The 9865-nt window shown below is 34.5% G+C and overlaps 1 protein-coding gene across 6 annotated transcripts in view; it reads left to right on the top strand.

Moving 5' to 3' along the window:
• The window catches only part of LOC150100731 (plexin-A2-like), a 992258-nt gene extending 982617 nt beyond the window's left edge, over positions 1-9641 (top strand). For all 6 annotated transcript variants that reach the window (XM_090402045.1, XM_090402043.1, XM_090402046.1 and 3 more), the window contains 2 exons: positions 2792-2866; positions 7286-9641. In XM_090402045.1, coding sequence (XP_090258171.1) covers positions 2792-2866; positions 7286-7387 — 177 coding nt within the window. In that variant the 3' untranslated portion in view covers positions 7388-9641. The remainder of the gene's footprint in view (positions 1-2791; positions 2867-7285) is intronic.
• The last annotated feature ends 224 nt before the right edge of the window (positions 9642-9865 follow it).

A 9865-nucleotide genomic window follows, 5' to 3' on the forward strand; every position in this document is an offset into this window, starting at 1 on the left:
TAAGTATTGCTTGGTACAACTTGCTATTTACACTATATAATTTTAGCATTTTGAACAGCTTTCAAAAGTATTAATAACTTGATCAATATACCTCTTTCATATGTACAACAAAACATATTTCCTCAATTTTTTAACAGTTTGTCTTAAGACAAAATTCTGATCATGACAACTCCTATTTGGTCCCAAACTATCTTGTTCTGTCCCCACGTTTCTCAAGTCTGTGTGCATAAATCTTATCTGGAACATTCAACAGGGAAATTCCTCTCTAATTCTCACATTTGGTATTTCCTTTTTATAGATAGGCACTATGAGCTCATTTCCCATCATCCAGAATTCTACCTTCTGAATTAGAGTAGCTACTGTAAAACGTTTACACCTCCATGTGTGAACATTTCTGGTCAAATGTCATTTGCTCCAGCTGCCTTTCTACATCTAAGCTTTGATGGCTCTTTTTTTGTCTGAGTATTGGTAAGTAATTTTGACTATATTCCTTTTCATTGTTTTCTACCACTGTTCTGTCACTACAGTCAATTACTTTCTCCAGAATGTCTTCATTTTTATATTGCCTTTTTTTTTTTCATCTCTGATTTCTTTTACAGTACTCTCTCTTCAATTTCTTACCTTTTCTACTTGCCTCCTCCAGAACATTTTTCCACCTTTATGATATTTATATTATTCTTACCAAAGTCTTCCCTTGACTTTTTTTTCACTACTTTTGCACATAGCTTAGTTTCATACATTTTTCTCTGTATTTTCCAAAGGAATATACTGACTTACATGCTAGGAACTTTGATATAGTTCCTTCTTTTCTAGAACTGCTTTATTCCACTGTGAAGTTGTTTCTGACCATACAAACAAATGCTGCATTAACAGAATCTGGTAATATTTTCTTCAGATTTTGCCAGTGAGTATAGAAGGTTTAATTCTCACTTGCAATTTATTTATTTTTTCCCCAGTAATATTCAGAGATAAAGCAGATTATTGGAATCTGCTTTATCTCCAAAAGTTGCATGACATTTTAAGACTTTTGTATGTATTTTTCTTTTTGTTACCACTTTTATCCTGATCAAAACTAAATGGTAATCACTTCAGTTTTCAAACCTCTGTGTGCTCTTATATCTGATCCAGTGTGAAGGTATTGCTGCCGGCAATAACAGTCAGTAAGACTTAATTCTCATGTTTTCTCTCCATGAATTTTTGCACATATTTTTAAGTTGGAACATGTTAGTAAGACTAATCCATCTCAACAGAAATTAAATTGTTACTTACCATTATTATTAGATTTATGATTTTTCCCCCAAATTTTCCGAAAATATTTTCATATGTATGAAATTCATTTCATATTCTGCTCTTAAGGTTTCCAACAAGAACCACCTTTTTCGCAAATAAATCTAATTCTCCCATTTCAAAATTGGCTCACATTATCTGCTTGTTTTGAACAGCAGGCAATTTGACCTTCATGTTTAGTGTTGAATACTATAGTTCCTTTCTCTGATAACTGTTGAAAGTTTTTTCACTTGGTTATACTATAAATTAAAGCTGCCAAGAAAGAATATAATTTCTTTTTTTAAACTCTGTTTAAAAAGGAAGACATTTAACCACTGTATACTTCCAATCATCACATATGGTTGCAAAACTTGGTCTCTAACAAAAACACTGACAAATAAACTAGCAACAACTCAAAGAAAAATGGAGAGGCTGATGCAAGGCATCACATTAAAAGATAAAAAGTGAAACACCTGGATAAGAAGCTAGACTCGCATCCATGATGTCATTCTTCACCACAAGCAAGTAAAATGGAAATGGGCTGGACATCTATCAAGAAGTGAAGATGAGCAATGGACCACCATACTAACAAACTGGATTCCAAAAGAAGGGAAATGAGGCCAAGGATGTCCTAAAAGAAGGTGGAATGATGAACTGTCAAATTTTGTTGGGAAAAATTGGTCAACTGGATTCCAAAAGAAGGGAAACAAGACCAAGGATGTCCTAAAATAAGGTGGAATGATGAACTGTCAAATTTTGCTGGGAAAAATTGGTCAACCATTGCAAGAACAGAGAAAGGTGGAAGGAACTGGAGGAGGCCTTCGTCCAGCAACGAACAGAAAATGGCTGAAAACAACAACTATTGTCTGTTGCCAAAAACATCTTTTTGTCATTATTTAGCAGAATTGCCTGTTTTGTCTCAATCTCATTAATACCGTTTGTTAAGTGTTGACATAAATGGTATTAATTCTTCTTTTATTTCTTTTCTATAGATGCTTACGTTGATAGCATCTTGAATTCTCTTGATGTTGTATTTGAGTTTTAGTAGCTGACTACTTTCACCATTTGCTCTGGTTCTCTGACAAGAACAGACTGGTAAGTCCCAACTTACCAGCCCATCCTTATTCACCAGTATTCATATAGATACCTAATAAAGGGGCACACCCTGAGAAAGTGAGGACTAGGTCAGAAGCCTGGTTAGTCCTTCATATTCCTTACTGTCGGTGGAGATATTCTGGTTATCTAGCTTGGACACTTGAATTCCTGCCTGTAAGATTGGTTTGCAAATTATATTTATTCTGAATGAAGTGGAGGAAGAATTGTTATCCACAGAAGTACAATTATTTAAAAATCTAAAAAATAGTGAAGATGATTTTTGTTGTACCTTTTACAGGGTTTTTTTTTCAGTCAGAATATGCTGGCAATTCATATATATAGATTTATACATCTTGACTAAAACTGAATAAAATATTACTTCAATTTTCTCAATGTTTTAATTCTTTTCATTTTTGCATGTTTTCTCTAGCTTCATGCCCATGAGTTCAACACTAATGTAGCCTTATACGATCTGTATAGCTATACTGTCAAGTATAATGATCAGGTATGCATTCTAAATAAAGCTAATCTTTGATCTCCTAATAATTAACAACTTAATCCTGTAGTACAAACAAAACTATGAATCCATAATAATTTAGGATGTACCCTTTTCCCATTATTACATCAAATGTGTGAATATTTACAACTTAATCATTTTGAATTATAGAATGTGTTATAATTAGTGCCCATTAAAAAAATAATTTGTGTTTAATATTTTTGATGATGAATATTGATTAGATCATTCATGATTGTAATTTAACTACGTATCTAGATATTATTTGAAATCATGCATCACTTATAAACATTTATGGAGTAGCAACATTGATATAACGTTATTTAAAAACTTTCATGGCTTATTTATAATATATGAGATGTGTTTAAAAAAATATCGAACTTTTTACATAGTGTGCCAACCAGCACAGAGCGCATGCTGTGGCTACTGAGCGGACCTAGCGGCAGGTTTTGACAAACTGCCATATGCCCTGTTCTGCTGTGAGCATTAGTTGTCGAGTTATATCTGCTGAAGTGAGCACATGCACAAGCTGTTCGTTGGATTAGTGACAATGAAAGATCTTGAAGAACTGTGTGTGTGTGTGTGTGTGTGAAATTTTGCTGCAAACTTGGTAAAAATTTTACAGACACATTTCAGTTGCTTAACCAAGCATACAGGGGTGACTATGAGCTGAATGCAGTGCTGTAAGTGGTTTAAGCATTGATGGATGAGTTGGTCAAAGATCAAGATGATGTTGGTTGTGTTTTTTGATTGGAAAGGCATTATGAATTTGTACCACATGGTCAGATAGTAAACAAAGAATTATGCCAGGAAGTTTTAGTTCGTTTGAAGGAGCTGTGTGCAGTAAGAGGCCTGAATTGTGGGAAAACCAGACTTGGATGTTGCACCATGTGAATTCAACCTGTGAAAATAGGTGGAATTCACATAATTTTTTCTCTGTCTAAACTTTTTTGTCTAAAAAAAAAAAAAAAAAAATTAGCATAGGGATACAGATCATTTAATCCTTAGCCTGCCTAGATAGGTTTATTAGTAGGGTGAGATCTTCCACTGAGCAATGAAAATCATATCCTGCGTATTTCACAAATCTTCCATGCTAATGGTGGAATTCAAAACCCACTGCCTGCTGGTTGGAGAGTAATGTGCTATTCATCCTTTTTAATTAGTAATATTTTTTACAAACTGCTAAGGTATAGCCAGATTTTACAATAAATATTTTATTATTGTTAATATTACTGTAGATTAGTACTGCAAACCATGTTTTATGCTTGCGAATAAATTTTCCTCGGGTACTGCATTTCCATGCGGTACCCGAGAAAAATATCACCCACACCACATGGGAAGCAAATACAGAATAAGCTGTGTTTCCTCTCCTTCCAGGAGGGGAGAAAGAAAAAAGAACACATCAAAGATCATCAAGACACATCATAAAATGTGTTTAAAACATCAAAAAACATGGAGTGTTCATTCATATAATAGATCATTTTTTTCTTCATTAATTTAAGAAATGTGAACTGTTGTTCTTTTTTGTTATAATTTTAAATATGGTTAGTTCTGTTTATTTGTATTCCAGTTATGAAAAACATTTAGGTACATAATAAAAACAAGATTAGTAACCATATACTTTTAATAATACCCTTAATTATTATTATCATGATTCAGGACCTTCATAGTGTCACAAGACTCATCATGAGAGGCTCACCCCTAGAAAATGCAGTTTATCATCTCACTCCTTGAACTCATTCACCACTCATACTCTCACCACTATCAGCCAATGCATTCTATTGTTCAGCCACCCTCCAAAGAAACTACTCCTTATCCTCTTGCTTATGACTTTCTTTTGCAACTTCTAGGGTGAGCAAAGAAAGGAACAAAGACAAGGGCCTATCAAGGCCCCCTTGTCTTGCTCCTTCCCCTTGTTCTGCCACACATACGAACTCCCCAGTGTCAACCCTGTACCTATCTCTTGATCATATCACCTATCCTTCTATCTGCCAAACTTTGCAGCCCACATTCGTTCCCTCACTCCATCCGCATAACTAAAATCATACTGTCCTAATATCATCTTTGTTATCTGCCTCTGCATTCTTTCCAAGGTTAATTTATCCCCTCCAAATCCTGGAGACCAAATTTCAGTACAGTAGTCCAGATGTGGTCTGATTAAGGCTTTATACAATAGCATGACAACTCTTATCTCTGCTGGTCAGTGTCCTTCTCAGTACTGCAGCAATCCTCTGGGTTATCATCACTACATTTGCAATATATTCCCTGAATTTCAGGTTTTTTTCAATCATCATCATCCCAAGATCACTTGCCTCTTCCACTTACTTCAGTAGAGTTTCTCCAGCAGAGTATGCAGCCTACCATCGATGTATCCCCAACTTCAAGACTTTACATTTAGCTGAATTAAACTGGTACCCCTATTCATTTGCCCTTTTTTTTTTTTTTTTTTAAAATCCTCTTGAAGGGCTACCCCCATATGCAATATTAGTAATAACCCAATCCAATTCGCTAACCTGACATCCAAACCCACGTGCTACAACTTAAATGTCAACTTATCATGTGGCACTCTATCAAATGCCTTTGTAAAATCCAAAACATTGGCAGAATATACCTTTCCCTCATTGATATAAAGGTTAAACAATACATGTCCTCTTTTGTCACTTTATTATAAAAGGCAGTCAGATTGCTAAAACAAGGGTACCCCCTTAACAAATCCATGCTAACTCTCACAGATAGCATTATCCTCATCTGCCCAGTGCTGTAAATGACCCCTCATTAATTTCTCCAAAATCCTAACAAGTACTCATGAAATACAAAGTAGTCTATAGTATGTATTTCATCATATTTGACACTTCCATTCTACTACCACCCATATACAATAGCACACTATCTTACCCTCTTTCCTCTCCTTGGGTACCTTTCTCATGGCCAGGTCAATGGAGCTGTCAGTTCTTTAGTGCATTCTCTCAAAACCTTGGGTGAAATCCCATCCAGTTCCATTGCTTCATTCACATTCAGAGTATTCAGTATTTGAAATGCACTCTCTTCTTGCATTTCTAAATCTTGAACCTGCCCATCCCTCTAGTATTAAAACCTACTTCTCTAGGATGAAATACTCCAATAAATGTTTATTGAACAATTTCACATGCCCTTTGCATCAGTCACTCTACTGGCCATATAACAAAAGAATTCCTTAGAATTTTCTTTGTATCTCACGGTCAATCTCTTCTCATATTCCAGTTTTGCCTTCCTTACTGTACTAGTCACTTTCCTGGCCTGAGTATTATATTCTTCATGAATCTGCTCTCACCACTCTCCTTATTTTTCTTCCATAACCTCTTTATCACCAACAGATCCTGTTTGATATTGTTTGTCATCGACTTTACACCAAATTTTGTTCTCTTTTTCACTCATGGTATACAACTTGTCATTGCTGTTAATAAATATTCTTTAACCAGTTCCGAAGCATTGATATCTTGCCCTTCCAATTCCTCCATCCATGGAGCTGCCTTAATCTGATCTCTAAGATTATTATAATCACCTGCCTTATAATTCCACATACATTCCTTTATTTTTGATTTCTGCATGTCTATTTATCTTCTAAGTCAAAACCACAGTCACTCTCTCCATCCAGGGGCATAGATGCCATCTCAGTTATAATCAGATCTTCTGATGTTATGACCAAATCTAAAACTCTTGAACCTTGCGTTCCTTCTACTACTTGTTGCCAAAGATTTGATCCCTCAAGAATTTCAGAAATTCCATTTCCTTACTACTACAGTTTCCTTTTCCCAATTTATACTGCTGCAGTTAAAATCTCCCATAACAACCATTCTTTTCGCACTTGCCAAGCTCAACTGCATAAACATCTGCTCTTCATCCTCTATGCTCCTTGGCTTAATAGCAACACCCCACTAAATAATCTGTCCTGCCCACCATCTACTTCTCACCATATTCTTTCAAAACCATTAGTGTTACTGCCCTCCAAATCCTCCACTCTAAGAAGACATAACTCATTACTTATCATAATCAGTACTCCACCGCCATGTTTGACCTTCCTATCCTGAAGAAAAAATGCTATACCCCTGCTATTTCTACTCCTGTTGGTATATCATCTTTCATCAACCATGTCTCAGTGACCCCAGTAATCTTTGGACAGTTGATGCAATCGATGCCACCAATTCATTCCCTTTATTCTAATCTAACAAACAATCTTAATATAACAAGAATGTATTCCTTTATAATTAAGACATTTTAGATAGGATACTGTACATTCACATATATACAGTAATGTGTCTAAAATTTACTGAGTTATGTACACTTTGTAAATATCCATGTTTTTCTTATCAATATTTTTCTAAATCACAATTTCTTTATTATTCATTCTAATGTATATTTTTCTTTCTGTAGTTGATGCAAACACTTGAAGAAGATGAATTTTCAAGAAAAAATAGGCTAATGTGGAAACTTGAACAGGTGCATGCCATCATGAGAGGTGAGATGGATGCATGACTCCAAGCCATTGATGTATAAACAAGACATTCCAGAGAACTTGGACTGTTGGTGTTTTTTCCATGAAATCCATCCTAATTTGACATCTCATAACTCAGCCTAGTTTCACTTGGTGTAATATGTGCAAGGGCTGCAACAGGTTGAGGAAAATTCAAGTGGACATCCCTTTTCCATATATGCCATATGAATTTGGCATCTAGTTTGGGAACTTTAGAAGGCTGTCTACCACTGCCATCATTAGGTTCCTAGCAATAGTCTTGGGCCCCGATATAAACATGTTTTTAGTGTTAACTCCTCAGACAGAACAGCATTAAACTAGAAGACTGTTAATATATCTTTCCTCTTAAAAGAAAGGTATTGAAGACTATATATATAGATTTATCACTTGTCCTTACTGGTGCTTATATATATATATATATATATATACATATATATGTAAGTGTTGTAACTTGCAGCTCCAGAGACAGTTTTTGTGAAATGGCTGCTTATTAACTATAATACTGTATGAAGATATGCCATGATGTGTGCATAACCTTGTTGGTGTGATTTTTGTATCATACAGAACACAATCCTACATCGTCTGAAGAGGGCGACACCAGATATATCAAGTTTTACTGAGTGCCTTGCTCTGCTTCGTCCCTCTATTCTCTTTCCAGACATGAGGATCCTGCCTGTTTAGTTTCCTCTTTGATCACTCCCTCATCTTCTTCAATCACTGCTTACCTGTCTTCCAAGTTCAGTTGAGCCCTTCTGTTTTGATGTGCAATGTTGGTTCAATCACCTATAGTTAAACTACAGTTTCAAAGACAATAGAATGGTATAACCTCTCATAGATGAACTTTGTTGAATACTACTTAGAAGAACTACAAATGAACTTAGTGAGGGGATGTGCAATGCCCTTACATCTTGATGTTCTGTTTGCCACAATGATCGCACCCTCCCTGATATGGGAGCAGATGTCAGTGCCACAACTCTACTGTTATGTAGTATTGGCTGTCTGTAGGTATGAAATCTTGCCGCACTGTGATAAATCCGTGGTGTACAAATGTATGGTGTTAGGAGCCTGCCGTAGAGCTGTTAGCACCACTCCATCTGTTATCTGTCTCTTAGATATTGCATATAATTTCTGATATATCAAATTTCACACTGGGTACAAAATTGTCATTTTGTAATAAACTGTATTTTCATCTGAAATGTAATCTCTTGATTTTATATATAGTATTTATCTAGATTTGTATGCAAATAGCTTTTCCTATAATATTTTCTTTTGCAATGCTTCATAGAAATATCTTTGAGACAGATGAAGGTGTGTTTAGTTGCTGTGTGCGTGTGTGTGCACATGTGCTGCATGAGTGGGAGAGAGAGTCAGTGAGCAAAAGATACTTGATTTCTGCTGTCACACCAAAGGTCTGTTTTTAACAAAAGGTTGTTAATATTACCTTTTCCTTGAGTAAAGTTTTATACTTTGAGTGGTGTATTTTCTAATTTGTCTATTGAAAATATACTAAGTTTATATACCTTTTTATACTGCAAGAAGTTGGTAAATTTTTTACTTTATGTGGATGCATTTACTATACTTGTGTGATAATGTTCTTATTGTACCTCGTAGTCAAAAGAAACCATGATACTTCAGTCATCCATTTTTTAAGGATAAGTTTGCTCTTAAAGATAAATGATGGTATATGTGTAAATTTTTAATTTTGACAATTCTTTAATTGATGCAATTTTAAGAGTTTAAAAAGGTTCAAATATTTACTTTCTTTATATATTTATATCAGGATTAACAAAAAAAAGTGACTAATAGCCAGTAAATGGCAAAAAAAAAAATAATTATAATAAATTAAGAAGTTTTTTTAGCTTTTTTCAATCTTTATAATTATCAGTTATTATAAATTTTAAATGAGTGTGCCATTGTATTTTATCAAATTTTAGTTTTCGATAAAAATAATTTTTTCAGCCACAACTTTTAGAAAAGCATTTCAGATCTCACACACACACACACACACACATATATATATATAATGTATACACACACATATACACAGCTTTACACATACTTTGTTTCATATTTGGAAAAACTATATATCATGAATCTATTATGAAACTGTGCAGATTATTATAATGTTATAAAATATATGAATTATCTAAATGGAAATCTGTGAAGGAGTATGGTATATTTTGGTATTGCAGGTAAATAAAGTTTTAACAAGTTTATAAATGATTAGTCAGAAATAAAAAAAAGTTTTGAGATGTTGATTGTAGTATTGTAATTAGTGTGAAGTGAAAATTAGAAAGTTGTGCATAATAAATTTCTCACATTTCTAATGTTGGAAGTGCTGGTACTGACAGACCTATGGCAGCAATGTACAGCACTTTATGTTGGCTCCACAGTACCGTGAGATGTAGTGATGTTTCTAGCCACACCCATGACATGCTCAGGTGATGTTCAGATGTTGCCTCAATTCATGTTGCCATGGA

The sequence above is a fragment of the Typopeltis vanoorti genome, chromosome 12 (assembly GCF_054136105.1).
Source record: "Typopeltis vanoorti isolate ZY-2024b chromosome 12, IOZ_Tvanoo_1.0, whole genome shotgun sequence".
Classification (NCBI taxonomy): domain Eukaryota; kingdom Metazoa; phylum Arthropoda; class Arachnida; order Uropygi; family Thelyphonidae; genus Typopeltis; species Typopeltis vanoorti.